The sequence below is a fragment of the Pygocentrus nattereri genome, chromosome 19 (genome assembly GCF_015220715.1).
Source record: "Pygocentrus nattereri isolate fPygNat1 chromosome 19, fPygNat1.pri, whole genome shotgun sequence".
Lineage (NCBI taxonomy): Eukaryota > Metazoa > Chordata > Actinopteri > Characiformes > Serrasalmidae > Pygocentrus > Pygocentrus nattereri.
In genome coordinates this window covers 35,433,977-35,453,098 of record NC_051229.1, presented here as the reverse complement: position 1 = coordinate 35,453,098, position 19,122 = coordinate 35,433,977, and the positions used below count along the sequence as shown (strand labels likewise).

The window sequence follows — 19,122 nt, the reverse complement described above, 5'->3', positions numbered from 1 at the left end:
ATATTTTGGATAATGGCAGTAATTAAAAAACACTGAACAACTAAAAAGTGCAAAGTGAGCATAATTAGGCCTGTTTAACTGGATTTAGCACAGTGCAATTTGTGCAACACTGCATGAAAATCACTGCAGTTGTAGGTTTATTATTGTTGTAGCATTATTTATTTGTGTCTCTACAGGTTCTCTTTTTTGTCTGTTCCAACATATTTAAAAAATAAATAAAATGATGCACATCACTTATTGTGAAAATGTTGTGATATATATTTTTGCCATGTTGCTCATCCCTGGATTGACTCTGATTGTGACATACGGACTCTAATAATTCAGTTCTGATGTGAAATGAATTCATTTCCACTTTTTGTGATGCTTGTGAAACTGTGTGTCAACGCTGAAGATGTTTAGCATCAGACACATACGACTGGAAACATGTACAATAATAATAAATAAAGGAGGTCACCTCTCTTGAGACTCTTACCTTGTATTTACAATCTTCACCTCCAGACAAAATCAAGTCATTCATGGAATTCCAGTCCACCTTGAGAATAATGCCATCATGAGCTTTCCACTGCGGAAAGAGCAAGAAAGAGAAAGGTTTATAGGAGCATTGCTCAATACAATCACACCTTCAGTAATTACTAGCAGGTGCCATCTGTAGTCTCCCTTAGGGGTAGTACTCCTCACAGAGGCATCAATCCAACAGGATTCTATAAAGTGCTTAGAGAAATGCCTTGTATTATTGCTAACAGCAGGCATGGAGAAATAACACCATAAGGAGGTATAACTTCAGCAAAGCTTGGCTAATAAGTCACATGGCTTACCATTATAGCAAGCTATATAACTCAGACACAACTGCACAATATACTGTTTGTCAATATTAGCATGATATCTACCCGAATACTGATACCGCAAAAAGCTGCCACATGAAAATGGGCCCCATAACCGAGATTTTCAACCAATGGGATGAGGCTGTGGGATCACTAGATACTGGGCCATAGCTAAGCAGCAGTGAGAGGTGGAGGCAGTAGCACCAGCAGCACTGCTGTGTCAGATCCACTCATACCAGCACAGCACACTCAAACACACCACCACGTCAGTGTTACTGCAGTGCTGAGAATGATCCACCACCCAAATACTACGTGCTGTGTGAGGGTCCATGGGGGTCCTGACCACTGAAGAACAGGGTAACAGAGTATCAGAGAAACAGATGGACTACAGTCTGTAACTGTAGAACTACGAAGTGCAGCTATACAGTAAGTGGAGCTGATAAAGTGGACAGTGAGTGTAGAAACAAGGAGGTGGTCAGAATGTTATGCCTGATCGGGTGTAAGTCATAATTTTAGCATTTTTATTTAAGACTTAGTTCTTTCCATTAAATTCTATGGCATTTTAAACATGTCACGTCTGAGCATGACCTCCTGAGTGAATGTAGGTTGCTACTGTCTGCTTTCAGCTGAAGGCTAATATAAGTGAAGAAGTCAAAAGATCTAAATAAAATAAATAAAGAAATAAATAAGTAACATTAATAAACATTTTATTGGAGCTGCAAAAACAGAAAAAAAACACTGAAGACAAGAATGATCGTGATACCAAGACAAAAAATAAAAAATTATTAAACTGAAAATATAACAGCACATCCTTGCAACAGAAATCTAAATATTTTACACATCTACAGCAGATCTGTCCAAAGGCGCAAAGAACATTCAGTAGAGATCCAACAGGGGAGCCACATTTAAGGCAAATCACCAAATCTCTACCTATTAATTTAGAAAGCATCTGCTTTATCTTTTCACAACGTACAGTGCATACATAAAATATAGACAATACTAAGTGATGCAGGCAAAGACTCCTATGTTAATCAGTGTAGCCTTCTGTAATGGTCATGTTGTTTAGTTTTACTTTGTTTTTTCCACTTTCAGCATCTGACCTCCAGCAGCAGTCCATGACTTCACTGATGCTCTCGCCACTGAATGTAATCCAATCCTCACAGCATTGTTCCAACATCTAATGTAAAGCCTTCCAAGAAGAGCAGAGGCTGTTACTGCAGCAAAAGCAACAACAACAAACTCATAGACTCATATAAACTCACTGTTAACACCCTTGATTTCAGGAGAAACACTGAGCAGGTGAGCAGTTGAGAAGTATAGGCAGAAACCAACAGAGTGGAGAATTGGGAGTAGCAGAGAGAGGGAGAATAAGAAAGACAGAATAAGAAAAAAAAAGTAAAAAAAAAAAGACGTTAAATGAGAATAAAACGAAGGACGCCTTTCAAGACATGCGCTGAAACAGCTGACAGATCGCCCGGCCTGTTCTGTGTTACGATAATTGCTCCGACTTGTCGTAATTGAAAACAGGGCAATGTGTTCATTTTGGACCTGGCCAAGGGGAAGGGGGTTCGCTCTCCACTTTCATGCCTCAGGACCCCCCTCTCTCTCATATTAAAGACAGCACTACAATAATGCACTCAGTTCATATTAGTGTGACCTGATACACAAAACATATTTTAAACTCTGATTTCTCCTGTGATATAGAACACCCTGCTCCATACAGGTTTGTTTTTATACAATGTCAGGACGTGGGATTATACATATAACCCATATGCATTATAGATTTAGATAAGACTCTTGAATTTTCTAAGGCTAATACTAAACCTAACCTCAATATAATGGTTCACCAAAAAAATCTCATTTACACAATTTTCCCTTTTCTCCAAACATTGGCAGATTTGTGAAAACATGTTTGGTGTCCAAAGTTTGCTTCTTTAGTTTTGTGCTCAACCTATGAGACTAGAATTGCTACAAAGAAATCTCTATGGACTGGTTTTACAGACCCAGATTAAGTCTAAACCTAGACTAAAAAGGATTTCCAATGGCCATTCACCACTGGCACTGAAATCTAGTTTTTTGGAGTGACAGACTTCAGTTGTTTGAGCCTTTTAGCTCCAGTGCAAGACTAAAGAATCAACCTCTGGATACCAAACACCTCTTGGCTGAACGCTTGAAGTAAGCGGAAAAATGTGTAAATTTAATTTTCAGTATTTCTTAAACTTCAGTAACCAAAAAGAAATGGCTTTGCCCTTTCAGTAAGAAACCTTTTCTAAAAAGCACATCAGGACTGTCAGGAATGTTTTGTTGGTGCTGACATTTTACAGAAGGTTCTCCATGGTTTTCTCTGAATTTCCTATGAAGTCAGGACAATTTTGCACAAAAAAATGTATGTAAACAAACAACCAAATTAACACAGATAAACAAAACCAATAATATGTGTCCTGAATGATCTTCATTAGGGCATGATGCATGACCAGATTTTGGCAGTTTATCATTTTTATTTTGGCTGATGTGTTGCAATTTTATGATGTGAAACATGAGCCAGGTAAGTGCACTCACACTGTATTTAAATGCCAAAATGTTGTAGTATGATTACGCATGAATCTGCATTGAAAAGTGTGCCTTACTTTTGATGTATGATCTAAATAGGCTATCTATTTTTCATTTTCGAAATGAGGAGAAAATCAAGCTGCTTCAGATCTGAAAACATCCACAGGTGTTTGTGTCCATCCTTCCACTGTGGGAAGATGACTTAGTGCTATGGGTCTGAAAGGATGTGTAGCCCTTCAAGAGAAAATGAGAAGGATGCATCAAACAAAGAAGCTGAGAAATGGACTGACTGCCTCAAAGTCCAGACCTCAACACCACTCAATGTGTTTGATTACTTCAGAAAATCATCAACCAGCTTCTAAGACTGAACTTTGGAGGCAGAAATAGAGAATATTTAGGTGAGGAAAAATTGAAGCTTTTGTGTAATTTCCTGTTAAATACACTGTTGTTTTTTAACATGTACTTAATGGCTGTTTTGACTGGAAACTAAAAAAAAAAAATCAACAGTGATCTGTGATTTTTGCACAATACTATATGTGGCAAAATTGGGTAATAGAATGTACAAAAAATTTTCTAGTGTGTTGTCATCCACAAGAGTTTTGCAATCTATACATCTCTAATCTCACAAGATTTCTTAAAGCAGGTCTCTCGTGTTGATGAGTGTATTAATGTTGATGAGTGAGTTAGTGTTGAGTGTGTATCTGGCCTGGCTGTGACTCCTGCCCCCACACAGCCAGCCCATCCAAGGCTTTCCCCAGGCTGAGGTAAGCCAAGGAGCTGGAGGGTCACGGGGGCATGCAGAGGGGCTTCTACACACTGACAGCTGCACAGGGAGGGGTGGGCTGGGGGAGTACTGCTTAAACCCTGGCCTGTTTATTCAAGGTCGCTGCTGCAGTTCAGCACCCAGTACAACAATAAACACACACACATGCACACATGTACAAGCACATACACAGCTTTCAAACCTCTGACTAGAGAGCATACACAGACACTGTGGCTGCATGATGTGGACAAAATATATATGGTAATTATGCTGCTACATACTATGACTGTGATAATGCAATATGTCAAATTCCAGTTTTAATGTAACATAGTTGAGGAGAATTATTTGGACCTAAATAAGTCATATTTGCGATATACACTGATAATATTATGACCACCTTCTTGTTTCTACGCTCATTGTCCATTTTATCAGCTCCACTTAATATGTAGATGCACTTTGTAGTTCTACAGTTACAGAGTGTAGTCCATCTGTTTCCCTCATCCTTTGTTAGCCCCCTTTTACCCTGTTCTTCAGTGGTCAGGATGACATGGACCCTCACAGAGCAGGTACTATTTGGGTGATGGATCATTCTCAGCACTGCAGTAACACTGGCGTGGTGGTGGTGTGTTAGTGTGTGTTGTGCTGGTATGAGTGGATCAGACACAGCAGTGATGTTGGAGTTTTTAAACACTCACTGTCCACTCTATTAGACACTCCTACCTTGTCAGTCCCCCTTGTGCATATAAAGTCAGAGACCATAGATGGACTGAGTATAGTCCACCAACCAAAAACATCCAGCCAACAGCATCCTGTGGACAGCGTCCTGTGACCACTGATGAAGATGTAAAAGATGACCAACACAAACTGTGCAGCAGCATGAGTTATCATACTGATGAGGCAAGACTGTAAAAACTCGGACCACTCGTCCCAGCACAACACACACACTCCACCATCACATCAGTGTCACTGATGACCCTCGCTCTGTGAGGGTCCATGAGGGTCCCGACCTAGCTAAATACAAATAGGTTAAAAGGTCCACCTAAGCTTGAGCTCAGACAATGCCAGCAACAAATGCCAGTGCTAATACCTAGAAACAAAGATAGAAAATTAAACATAGCATAAGTGCAAAACATTGCATCTGAATAAGTACTAAGACTAGTGCTCACTTAAGTGCTTCACACAGAGAGTGCTTCACTCTGATCACACATCCAACAGATGTTATTTGTCCTAACACAGCCAGACAGCAGTACATGAACCTGAAGTCACTATACCCAATGCAAAGTGTAGGCTAGAGGAGTATACATTTGGCTTAAGTAAGAGTGGCATTTGTGATCCAGAATTAATCACCCCACATCAATATATGACCTCACCTTTACCAGCTTTTTGGACACATACATTGATCTGGATGATTACTGTTGGTAAGAATCAGCCCGTCTGAATGAAAACACAAACACAGCGAAAAGTAGTTTGTCTTTGGTACACATATATGTGGAGAAGGGGGTGTGGCCGAGTGTCAAATGCGGGATGGAGAAGACCGTCTGGCTGAACCGGCGGGCTAAGTAGATAATGTTCACCTATGCCTTGTTTCTGCCAGCCTACTTATAGGCAATCTCTTCCTTCAGTAGGTGGCAGAGCCCCAAGACAGAAGGAGACCAGTGAAGGTGCAAGAGCTGAGCTAAGCTGATCTGAACTGAGTGGAATTAGAAAAAGAGAAAAGAAAGGACTGAAAAGTCCCAGCGAGCGTCGTCTTACTTTGTGGGCTGAAAAGCTTGTGTGTTTCTGCGTTGTGTATAAGTGATAATAAAAAAGTTTTCCGTCTTCACACCTGCCCCCAGCGTCTTTCCTCCAACCACCATTACAGTTGCTACAATATGCTATTATGTCAAATTATTGCAATTTTGCCCATTTTCCCTCCATTTTCCACTCCAATGTCTGTGGTCTGGTTCAATTCTGTGCCAGTCTCTAAAATGTCAAGGCTTCAAGCTTTGATGCTTCAGCATCAAACTGGTCTACACTCAAACTCTTTACTGTTTAAATCATCTTCATAAGCTTATGCATAAGCCTCAAAAGAAACATAACAGTAATCCCAGTTTAAGGCCCCTTTTGCTCTTCTCTTGGCTTGGTTTGGTAAATGTTTGATTTACTAACACACTGGTTAGGCCTGTATAAACAAACACAAAGTAAACAGTGACATTCTGAATTCACAGAGCAAAATGTTTGCACCAATTCAGAAACATTTTGCGAAGGGGCTAGTCTGTGGCAGCTTTATGGTGTGTTACCTGCAAAACTTTGGAGCTGGGCTGCAGCGGTTTGATGATGAGCTGGCGACCAAATGTATAAAGTATCCTGTCGGAGTCTGGACCCCAAGCTACAGAGTACACTGGAGATCCTGCAGCAAGGAGAAGGAGAGAAGAAGAACTAGTATGGCCTAGCATCTAGTTACATAAGTAATTAACACATGCAGACATAGGACACTGTTTATGAGTGAAACGGCATGAAGGACAGTAATCAATGGGCCAGAGCCAAAGCTGGGTGATATCCTCTATGACATTATATGGTGCTATTGACACATTTACATAGTGCTTTCCAGTTTCACCCCTTTTTTAGCAATATATTTGACAGATAATGTGAGTTATATCAATAATACAGTGCCCGTAAAATACGACAACCTAAAAACCAAACAATTTGTTTTATATTTGTTAATTTTGTGCACTTTAGTTCATGGCATCCAGGACAGTTAACTGCAGTGCATTTCATTTACTGTGTATTTTGGTCTGTTTTGTGAGATGAGCCAAAAATACATAAAATCTATAAGAAATAATCTGTATAGTTTTTTGAAAGGTTCTTTGTGTCTGGTTAACATTTACAACAATATGTAAGGTTCTGTTGTAGATTTGAGAAAACAAAACAAAAAAGCCCAATCAAAACAAGCTATGTCAGGTTTGTAAGATGTTCACTCATAGAGCAGCAGCACTCAGCCAAAATGAGTTAAACTTGCCATCTTAAATACAGGGAGATTCAGTCCAAAGAGGCCCCGAATATTCTGTAATAACTCTCGCTAGGACGAAGCAATTTGAACGAAACAATATGCTCTTGTGCAATGTGCTCTTCAGTTTATGGAGCTTCAAACAAGCTGGGACAACCCCTGCATCAGAGCGCTGAGGTAGGTGCTGGACAGGTGTTGCGACGTTTAACCTCAGTTTGCATATATATATATATATATATATATATATTACATGACGATTACATATACGTCAAGGTATGTAATGAGGTATGTAATGTACTTTTTTGGTTCAGATTGCTTCATCCTAACGGGAGTTAGGGGCCTCTTTCAAGTGAATCTCCCTGTATTAGGGATGTACTGATGCCACTTTTCCCCTTAAGTATCGGCCAATATCAAGCAGTGATCGTAACTCTAACTTAGTATAACCTACAAAGCCCAAACTTTACACCATTATGCTTTTTAAAATATTTTATTTTGATAACAGCAATGTTGCAATGGCACAAATAGGGATGGACAACATAACAATAATTTACTGTTATTGTGATAAATTTCCAGAGCATATCATGGTTATTGTTAATACTTGAAGACTACCCAACTGTATTACAAATTACAACTGCATTACAAATTAAAACTGAGTTTACTGTAGCGCAGTATGTAAAATGTTGAATAGAAATAATCCCACACATTAAATAATCCCACAAACAACATGTTGCTTGCTTCAGTTAAGCTCTATCCACTGGCACACAGGCCATCGTCACATGCATATCAGAAGTTGCTTCATGGCACCGGTATTCTCGATTGCTAACACTAACACTGTACACAAGCTGTAGTATTGGTATTGATCTGATACTGTGATAGATTTGGAACATATCACAAGACAGAATTATTTCAGTATCGTTCAGCCATAACTAGGGCATTTAATCTGATCCACCTTTTGTAACAAGAGACAGCACAGGCTTCTGCATTATGTCATTATCAAAGTAATATTTCTTTCATACAACATTGAACTCCACTAAATGTGTTGTTTTGAGCCGGTGCACACAGTTGTAGCCGGGAGGAATGCAAAGAGCAGAGCAATACTGCACACATCAGAGCACACCACATAAAGAGAGGCAGCTAAGCAAGAGAAACCTGGCTGGAGCAAGACGTGTGTAAGTGAGAGAGAAATAAAGAGAAAAAGAGAGAGACACTGACATTTAACCCTGCTCCAGGTGCTTGTGGTTTCTCACAAATGCCAAGAGGTCACATGGTCTTGGGCTGACAGAAGGCAAAAGGAGCAGGCAGTGTGACGAGTTCCCCCTGCTCTCCCTCTACACCTTTTTTCTCTTTTTCTCTCTCTCTCTTTCTACCGCTCCAGTTCTCTCCCTCTTTCTTCCACCCCTCCCACTCCCTTTCTCTCCCAAATGTGTCAGGGTTACATCATTGCTACAAACCCACCAACAGCCCCCAGCTGTACCTGAGACTCCTCCCATAAACAGACAGAGAGAGAGAGAGAGAGAGAGAGAGAGAGAGAGAGAGAGAGAGAGAGAGAGAGAGAGAGAGAGAGAGAGAGAGAGAGAGAGAGAGAGAGAGAGAGAGAGAAATAAAGGCAATGAGAGAGACAGAGAGAAACTACAGAAAAAGAGTGAAAAGGAAAAGAGAGAGAGAAAGAAGAGAGAAAGACAAAAAGAGTTGACAAACAAGTAACAGAGAGAGAAATTAATGAGAGGGAGATGAGAGAAAGAGAGGAGAGAGAGATAAGAGATGACAAAAGACAAAAAAGAGAGAAAAAGAGAATTCAAGAGACAATAAAAATGAGACAGAAACTGGAGAGAAAGACAGCAAGAAATGAGAGACAGAGGAAGAGAGATAAATAGAGGCAGAGGAAAATAAAAAAAAGTGACAGCACGAGACAGAGAGAAAGAAACTAGACAAAGACAGTGAAATGGAAAGGTGAGAGAAAGACAAAACAAGAAACAAGTGACAGAGAGAAATGAGAGAGATAGAAAGCAAAAAAGCAAGAGATAGATAAGAGAGAAACGTGTGAGAGAGATGAAGGGAAAGAGAGAGAAATAAGACAACAAGAGACAAAAAGCAAGAGCAAAAAGACAGACAGAGAGAAAAGACAAAATAAAGAGAAAAACAGAACAAGAGCAAGATATATGACAAAGAAAGAGATAAATGGAGAAAGAGAGGCAGAGAAAAAGAAAAAAATGTGACAGAGAAAAACTAGAGAGAGGGAAATGAAAATAGACCGAGAAACTAGAGAAAGAACATGAAATTGAATGGAGCAACAAAGACAGAGAGAGAAAAGCAAATGAGAGAGAGAGAGAGAAATGAATAGGCAGACAGAATACAAGGGATAAAGAGATGAGAGGATGAGAGAAAGAGAAATGAGAGAGACGAAGAGAAAAAGAGATGGAGAGAGAGAAAAGTCAAGTGTCTGAATGTGCAGCAATGTTAACAATGTTATATGAATATGAACTTCTGCACCACAACTTGTGAAATACACTATACTGCCAAAAGAATTCATTCATCTGGCTTCACATGCAAATGAACTTGAGTTGACATCTCATTCTTAATTCATAGGGCTTAATATGATGTTGGCCCACCCTTTGCAGCTATAACAGCTTCAACTCTTCTGGGAAGGCTTTCCACAAGGGTTAGGAGTGTGTTTACGGGAATTTTTGACCGTTCTTCCAGAAGCGCATCTGTGAGGTCAAACACTCATGTCGGGCGAGAAGGTCTGGTTCGCAGTCTCCGCTCTAATTCAGCCCAAAGGTGTTCTGTCAGGTTGAGGTCTGGACTCAAGTACTTCCACACCAAAGTCGCTCATCAATGTCTTTATGGACCTTACATTATGCACTGGCGCACAGTCATGTTGGAACAGGAAGGGGCCATCCCCAAACTGTTCCCAAAAAGGGGTCCAGCCCAACTCTTGACAAACAACAGCACACCATAATTCCCGCTCAACTCAATTCCCCACCAAACTTTACACTTGACACAATGCAGTCAGACAAGTACCGTTCTCCTGGTAACTGCCAAACCTGGACTCATCCATTGGATTGCCAGACGGAGAACCATGATTGGTCACTCCAGAGAACATGTCTCCACTGCTCTAGAGTCCAGTGGTGGCACTTTACACCACTGCATTCGACGCGTTGGTGATGTAAGGCTTGGATGCAGCTGTTCGGCCATGGAAACATGACTGGACTTGTTGCACAGGTGGCATCCGATCACGGTACCACGCTGGAATTCACTGAGATAAGTATTTTCTGAATAAATGAAAAGCTGCCGGGCTGATTAGACACTGGACAATGGAGAATTTTACCCTAAAATATAGTGTTTCTCTTTAGCAGGCCATTTTTGCATTTAGAAACAGTTCTCCAAATATACACTCATTAAGGGTAAAGATGTCCCCTATTTTATCCCCTAGATTAAGATCATTATAGATTGACCTGTGTATCACTTGCATCATGACTCTCTGTGGAAGCATGTGGATTCCAATAACGGCCTTTCTAGGATGAACAAGAAAGGAACTTTCCAGAAGCTTCTGATGACATGAATTACATGAACTGCGTTTTCACGATTTCAACGGCACAATGAAACGAATAATAAGTGAACCATATGAGCACGTTAACTGGATAGAAAAATGTATCATTAAGTATCGTTTTACGGCATTTAATAAAACTCCACTCTAATAAACCTTTGAAACTTTATGGTGCTTTTAATAAAATGGAACTGGCGCATTCATGCACTTTGCCACGGTATCCAACATTACGCCCTAATAGTCTAGCGCTTGCTCCGAGCCAGTGAGTAATTTTGGAGATGATTGTCATGTTAAATCATCTAGTCAGAGTGTCAGAGTGAGGTAGCCTTTAAAACCTGATGCTCGTGCTCAGCTACAGGGCAAACATGCACTACAAACAACTGATGTTGGCTTTATCTCACTTTGAAGTTACTTGAAATGCATTTGCACTGTCAAGTCTGAAAGAAGTCTGAAAAACAAGAAAACCACATCATCTAGCTGAAGTGTGTTATTTCAGAAAGACTGGACAACATAATATATAACACAGTTAATCTAAAGTATAACTTGAAAAGGGGCATAAAAACTTCTGTTAGGCCAAGACATTAGTTACATAAATGTGCTCAGAAACAAACAATGAGCAGTAAAAAAGGTGTTCAGAGACCGACTCTCTGTAGCAGTGACAGCGGCACAGTTCTTGCAAAACATTTTTTGTGTTTTCAGTATGAAATTCTGCTGTACTCTTAGACTAAATACAGGGGTAACTGCTGTGAAACTACTTACTTAATTGAGTTAAACTACTAAGCTAATACAAGTCATTTCATTGTTTCATGCACATTTCCATGAATGGTATCTGTTGTTATACAATACCAAGGTCAAAATGTCGGTGCCTAAAAAATTTGCCAGTGTTCTTTGGGCCCATAGCTATAAACAGAAGACATAATAAAAACTTTGCCCATCATTTGTGTTCCACCAGCTCCATAAGTCGCATAGTGTTTGGACCCTGACGATTGCCACTTTCCACTGTGGTCACTTAGCTTTCATAGAGGTGACTGTCCAGAGAAATCAACGTGTTTTCCAACAATTTCAGACAAAAAGCTAAAGAGAAGTTCATTGTTTTGTTTGGTAACAATGGACCTCATTCACCAACCATTCTTAAGAAGAAATTTCAGTAACACTTTACTGTAGGATGCTGTTCATAAGGCTCCATGACACCTACGTAAGCCTGTCATGATGACTGACACAACCCCACATAACTGTTTATAAATGATTATTCCAATAGGCGTAAACCGCCATAAAGGCTATAAAATTGACCAATGTTGATCAGTTAGCTAAAGTAGCCTATATAACAGATGATGCCTGTTGGAATAAGCATTTATGAACAGTTATGTAGGGTTATGTCAGTTGTCATGACAACCTTAAGTAGGTGTCATATAGCCTTATGAACAGCAACCTACAGTACAGTGTTACCGAAATTTGTTCTTAAAACTTCTTAGAACAGAATCTATACACACTCAAGCACAAAGGTGCGAACAAGTCTGTGATTTAAAACCACATCATGAATCTGACGCAGAAGTTCTCTTGGGACTTTTCTAATTACCAATTTTAAGCAAAAAAAAATAAATAAATTAGCAAGGTTTAGGTGACTGAGACCCACTGATAATTTACACAGATTAACCCTTTTTGCACCTTCTATTTGATGGAAGTTCAGATGAGCCTATAACAATTAAATACTATATCTGTGGGTTAGCAGAATAATAACCGTGAACTGCTGCTGTGCTGTGTTTGTGAGAAAGGTTGGATTCTCTCTCAGGACCTACCCCACAATAAACAAACAAGCCAACCAACCTTCAAATCTAAACTATTTACGCGAATGTCATGTTCAGCATTCACAACTGTGAATTTTGCTGAAAGGCGATTAGTTGAGTGTACGCATACTGTGTTTAAACACTCAATACAGTCTGTGCAAATGCCAGAAGACTAATTGCCAATTAAATAATTTCAAAATTATTCAGTGTGGTTTGATGCAAAATGCTCTGTTCTAGGCAAACATACAGACTCACAATTATTCACAGTGGCGATAGTAGTTTTAGGCCTAAGAGGAAGGGCAGAGAGCAGAGCAGAACCCAAAGAAAACATTTCTTCTATTTTACCATCACCAGCAGTACACACAAAAACTCAGAGGACATATGCATGTTCAAACTTCATATTAAACCACTCTGAATGACTTTGCTTATTTGTCAACCACTGAGTCACCCTTACTGCATCATACTTTTTTTATTTATGCTTACGATTAAAATGATGGTTTGCAAGAAATTAAAAGTACAGTATTTCCCCCTTTACCCCAAACACCGTCTATCAGCCAAGACAGGTCTGATGTCCAAAGGTTGCTTCTTTAGTTTCACACTAGAGTAATGAGGTTAATGTAGCTAACAAATAAAGGGACCTTATACAGCATATTATACAGTAGCATTATACAAACTGCATGCATAAAACACACCCTTGCCTCAAACCATAAAAGGATTTTTTTTTTCCAACTCACTTGCTAACTTTATATTTAAGATGCAGTAATGATTACCAGTGGTGAACGAAGTATACAAATCATGTACTTGAGTTAAAGCAGAGAAACCCAAGGTATAATATTACTCCAGTAAAAGAAGAAGTTCCTCCCTTTAGACCTCCACTTGAATAAAAGTCCAAAAGTATTTGCCTTCAAATGTACTTAAGTATCGAAAGTAGAAGTACTAAAAGAGTAATTATGACTACTGTCAGTCTTGGTAAACCAGTCTTTTAATATAATGTCATTGATTAGAGACACTGATGTCTATTAGAATTATCATAAACACAAAACACTGAAGGCAAACAGTTTATCAGGTAGAACCGAGAAATAACTTTTTGGAAACAAGTTTCAATTAAAGGTTTATTTGCAACTTAGCTACAAGTTTAAGTAAAAAAAAAATTTAACACAGGTTCACAAATGAGTTTCCTTTACTATATTGCATCTGTTGGTCTCTGTTCATAAACATAAATTTACTATAAATTTGTATAAAGTCAGATCTATATTGTGTTCTATTTACACAAAGTTAGGCTAGTTCATCATTTATGTTGAACAGACTGTCCCTAAATTTTACGCTGCTGTGCTGACGTTTACTGCACTGGACCGTGGACGGTTCAGTATGACCGTTGGTCATACTGAACCGTGTGCTGCACTGGGTCAGTATAACCAACGGGTCAAAAAAGAAACCAAAAGGAATGACAGATTTCTCAAAATGTAGTGGAGTAAAAAGTAAGATATTTGACTCTGAAATGCAGTGGAGTGAAAGTAAAAAGTCGCCCAAAATGGAAAAACTTCAGTACAGATACATAAAAAAAAACACTTAAGTACAGTAACAAATTAAATACTTTGTTACTGTCCACCACTGATGATTACAGCACTTTCGTACAAAATCAAATATCCCAAATAATGCTAAGATAATTAAGTACTAGCTTATTGAACATTCCCAGAAAACTGGTAAAGTGGTTCTTTGTTTTTACAAAAGGCCTAATTCTCAACTGAAGAAATTCTTAGCAAGCATCTTTTCCTCTACAGCCAGATACACTAGTTGAATGAACACTGGTATTTATTGTTTACACTGTCATGTTTACAAACTTCACTCCCTTTTTCATAGCATGAAGGACAGATTCAGAAAAGCTTTTGCCTACAGTACCATGTTCCATTATACAGATGGATTCAAATGACAGGTTTACTCCAGTTATGATTCAGTAATAATTTATGATGTGCTCAGTAGATGAGTAAAGAGCTGACGTACTGTCAACTGAAAGACATATTGAAAAAGGTATGACCTTATCCTAATGGCTTAATGTCCACTAAAGCAAAGCATTAACATGCTTTCCACTTTGAAAATGGCTTCTTATATATTATGATCTACGGCATAGTAAAATGTTTGTTTGTTATTTGAGGTCAGCACATATTGCTCAGTTTGGAGAGTCATATATCGCAAAGAATTAAGAAAGTGACATGTAATTCTAACATTATGTGGTGTAAAACAGTTAAAGGTGCAGTGTGTACCTTGTTGGGCCAAAGTGGACCTCAACATCCCACTTTTAGACCAGATCTTGATTTGTCCATCCTCGCCAGCTAGGAAGAGAAGACAATTTATCAATTTAGCATTAAAGAGCAGTGAAAAATTAAACAATTCAGGAAGTGTAAAAGGGAAAGTTTACTAAGTAAACTTTTTTACTTACTTTGTGCAATTGGATTGTAATTATGAATGAAAAACTGCACTAAATAATTCAACAATGAATCCACAGGCAATAACAAACACATAGACCCTAGGCACACATTTAGTAGCTGAAAGACAGAAAGAAAGACAGAAACAAAGAAAGAAAAAGACAGAAAGCAAGAAAAACAAAAACAGAAAAAAAGAGAGAAAGAAAGCCAGAAAGACAGACAGAAAGACAGACAGAAAGACAGACAGAAACTCCCTGACACACTCAACACCTACACCGTCTATGTGGTTTTAGTTTCTGTTTGAACGTGAGGCAAAGACTATGCCTAAAAGTCTTATCTCTGAATCAATCATCTACTCATCAGCCCACTGTCACGTTTGCTCACATTTGAGGTTAAACATGTTTAAATCATGAAACCTACTGGAGGGGGTAACTAACCATGTATTGTACTCTTTCTATTCCCTGACCAAATTCTAAATTGCTAAAGACCCAAATTTGAATATTCTAATTTGATTTGAAAAAAATAACGTTGTAAAAGCCACATATTATAATGTTGGAACAATAGTGCCTAAAAAAGATGCTGATCACTGTTATGGTAAAGGAGCAAGGGAATTTCGGTCAACTAAACTAAATATGCTACTATTCAACACTTTTTAGATTTAGACACTCACCCCCAGCCAACTGCATAAACCACCTTAAATCACAACTAAGTCTAGAAAATAATGTGCTTCAGACCTTTTATTTATGTAGATGTGTGTCTATGAGAAAAGAGCACTAGTTTATATCACCACCTGTGATGAGAGCAGTTCCATCATAGTTCCAGCGGCCCGCCAGCACAGCTCCGCGATGGGCTTCCACGCTCTTTTCAATGCGCCCCATTTTAGAGACCAAATGGAACTTACCTAAATGCAAAAAAAATAAAGAAAACTGATGAAAAAATTAATGAATGTGTATGTACAGCAATCAGTTTAGGCCTAAATAAATCTAAAACCTGGATTCTGCTTTTTCACCAGTTCAAAGGCTTGCTTTTAATTCTTTTTTCTCTGAAACCCAAAGACATAAACTGATCCACATAGCTAACCAACAATTGTTAACACTGGAAAATAACTTCACAACTGAAGTAAAACTATGCATGTCTACAATAACTGTATGTGTTTTGAACAGACTCTCTATTCCACATGAACGTCATACTGTTGTTGCACTAGAGGGCGAAATAAGAAAAGTTAAAAGCAAAAAGAAAAAGTTTTGTTCATGAATAACAAACTGTGTGAAACTATATCCTCCCAAATAACTACGTTTTGCAACAACAGGCTATATACATCCAACAACTTACCAAAAACACTAACACAGGTGCTAATGACATATCAGCAGACATGTTGCTTCTGGGTCTATTTAAAGACCATGGACCATCATTAACAGATCATTTTAAAACTGATTAAAATATAGTAGATACTGACCATTTGTAAGTTATAACTTGTCTACTACTTGGTGGTTACTCAGTTTTGCCTCACCGTAAACAAGCTCCATGGTTAAAAATGGAAATGCTGAATTTTATATCTAACTCTGTCCCTTTCAGAAAATAATGTCTAAACAAGCAGAACATGCTTTTGCTCATCAACTTGTACTCCTACTGCAACATCATCTGTGAACTTGGACAGCAATGAGACAGATATTTCTCCAGATTCACCCAGAATCCTGTTTTTTCCAGAATTTTCAACAACTATTACAACTAGTATCTTTGAACGCTATAATTAAATTTGCACTTACGTAACTTTCAGGTGAACTGTTCACAAACTAGTAATGAAAGATGAATCATTTTTACATTAAAACCGGTAAATATTGAAAATAATGTTTCTGTTTTCATTTGTAGCTAAGATGTCTTATTGTTTCCAAGATAAAAATCAAACGTTAAGGCACCTTATATGCCAAGAGTCTGTTTTTCGTGAACGGATGTAAATTGATGCAGCCTGATGTAGCCTGTGTTTAAATGAAAAGTTGCCTATACACTATATATAATGAGCAAATTTATTGTAAACCCTTTGACAGTGAAATTTCTAAAAATGTCAGAACACCCATTCCGAATGCATGGTTTTGATCAACAACGTGCCTCAATGGGGAAAAACTCCTCCAGCTGCTTCTTCAAGTGGGATTAGATATGCTGTGGACAGTCTTTAATTCCAGATTCCGAAGCAAATTTGACTCTAGGTAACTTTTCGGAAAACGTTGAACACAAAATAGGAGAGCAAACGCAGAACGTCTGCTGCTCAGATTAGACCAGTCTTGCTTGTGCTGGAGACAGAGGGCGATCAGGCATGGAGACAGTTATCAAAGACACTAGCCAACCATATACTTTGTGGCGGTGCATATTAAAAAATTCAGAATGTTCTATGTAATTTCTGGTTGCCTAAAACTGCAAATCAGCATGCTGCTGCTCTCTCCCAGTGCTATATTTGGATCTCCAAACAAAAGTGAATGTAGTCAACCCAGAAAAGCAGGTAGTAAGTGAACAACCGTGAAACGCCATGTTTAAAAGATTTTAAGAAAACAAGTGAAAAAACATCATTTTCTTCTCTAAAAGGGTCGATTTCCTAACAATGGCTTTCGGGAGGCTCCACGGTCGTGCCCGTGTTCAGTGGTAAGCTCAGTCTATCAGCAGTGAGCGCCATGCCCAGGTTTGACATGTATCTACAGAGCTCCAGGGGCCCACGCAGTGACTGGGGCTGGAGCAAACCGCTAAAGTTACTGCATGATTTTTTTTTTTCTCCCCACCCACCAAAGTCAAACATCTGTGGTTTCTTTTTAACTATTTCAGAACGCACAAGCCAAGGAGATGTGACATTTGAGCACTTGAGGTAGGTGTGCAAGTTTCCACCATAAGAGAGGCGTACACTACGATAGGTGGCTCTCTCAACATCAAAGCAAAGAGCGGGTCAAAACTCAATATCGCAGATCACGTGGGCAACAAACAGTATCGAGACGTGTGACTTCAATACGGCCGCAGAGTCGTACTATCAGCAGCAGGAGGTAAACAAGTAGGAATGAACATAAGAACAAGTCCTTTCTAGGGGTGAAAAATGCATAGATGCGTTGTGCATCAGTCTCACGCAGGTGACTTACCTGCACTGATTATGGACGTAACAATCGAAAACGTATAGTATCGCATATAATGAGATAATCCGTCAAACAATTTTAATATTTTTAAGATTATAAGAATATGCTGTAAAGTATGATTTATCACTTTTTTTTGGCCAAAATAAAATCTGTATTTACTGTCCATATCCAACCACTCTGTAAATAATAGTCCCCAGTGATAGCAAAAGTGTCCCCAAAGGATACTATTTTTTAAGCTGACCAGTGTTTTATTGTTAACAATACGTAAGAAATCTCTGAAGACATGTGTACATTCACTGTAAAAGGTATCACCACCGCTATAAAGAAATCAGTTCGCCACAACAAACCATTTCACATCACAACACTCCAGATTACGTTGTTCTTATTAACAGTTGAATTAGTTGTAATTAAAAAAAAAAAAAAAAAAAAAAAAAAAAAAAAATCAGTGGAATTCCCCTTAAAGTAAAATGAAGATGTGCCACACTGAAGCGGCAGGACCGCGGAGTGAAAAAACACAGAAGTGTCCACAAGTCAGCGGAGGAGCCCTGGTGCAAAGGGGTGAGAGCAAGTCCACAGACTGAACATAGTTTTCATCACAACGGGGGACTGCCAGACTAAATTACTGCTTCAGTTTGTGGGTGTGTTTATGCAACTCCACACTGCCATTAGTGTGGTGACCACACGTCGTTTGCCATGGCCATGCGTCTCCACTTCATGTCTTCATGTGATAAGCGCAAGAGACGCAGAGGTCAAAAGGAGAAAAATGCACACACCATAAAACGAAAACCTAGAGTCATCTAACTACTACAGCTGCAGCACACCATAAATGTAGGGCTGCTGCAATTCCTCAACGTCATCAATTACGTTGACACTGTAAATACATCGATTTGCATATTCGTGGTCAGATGTGTTGTGAAAAAGGAGCCGTGAATATTGACAGAGAGGTCGCTCCTTAACCCCAAAAAATACTTCATCTGAATGTGCCGCACCTATCTCCAGTAACTCATTTCAGCACTGTAGATTATGCGGCAAACTCCAAAGAGAAACCTGTTTAAAGGGGAATGTCACTGATTTTTCAAAATTTCAATCACCTAGATGTAAACAAAGTCACTCGGAGTGGTTAGTTGTGGAGAAACTT

The 19,122-nt window shown here is 38.9% G+C and overlaps 1 protein-coding gene across 2 annotated transcripts in view; it reads right to left on the bottom strand.

The window, feature by feature from the left end:
• The window catches only part of ift80 (intraflagellar transport 80 homolog (Chlamydomonas)), a 102,501-nt gene that overhangs the window by 79,264 nt on the left and 4,115 nt on the right, over nucleotides 1-19,122 (bottom strand). For both annotated transcript variants that reach the window (XM_017691839.1, XM_017691840.2), the window contains exons 4-7: nucleotides 15,665-15,775; nucleotides 14,713-14,781; nucleotides 6,414-6,523; nucleotides 473-562 (exon numbers count right to left, since the gene is read on the bottom strand). In XM_017691839.1, coding sequence (XP_017547328.1) covers nucleotides 473-562; nucleotides 6,414-6,523; nucleotides 14,713-14,781; nucleotides 15,665-15,775 — 380 coding nt within the window. The remainder of the gene's footprint in view (nucleotides 1-472; nucleotides 563-6,413; nucleotides 6,524-14,712; nucleotides 14,782-15,664; nucleotides 15,776-19,122) is intronic.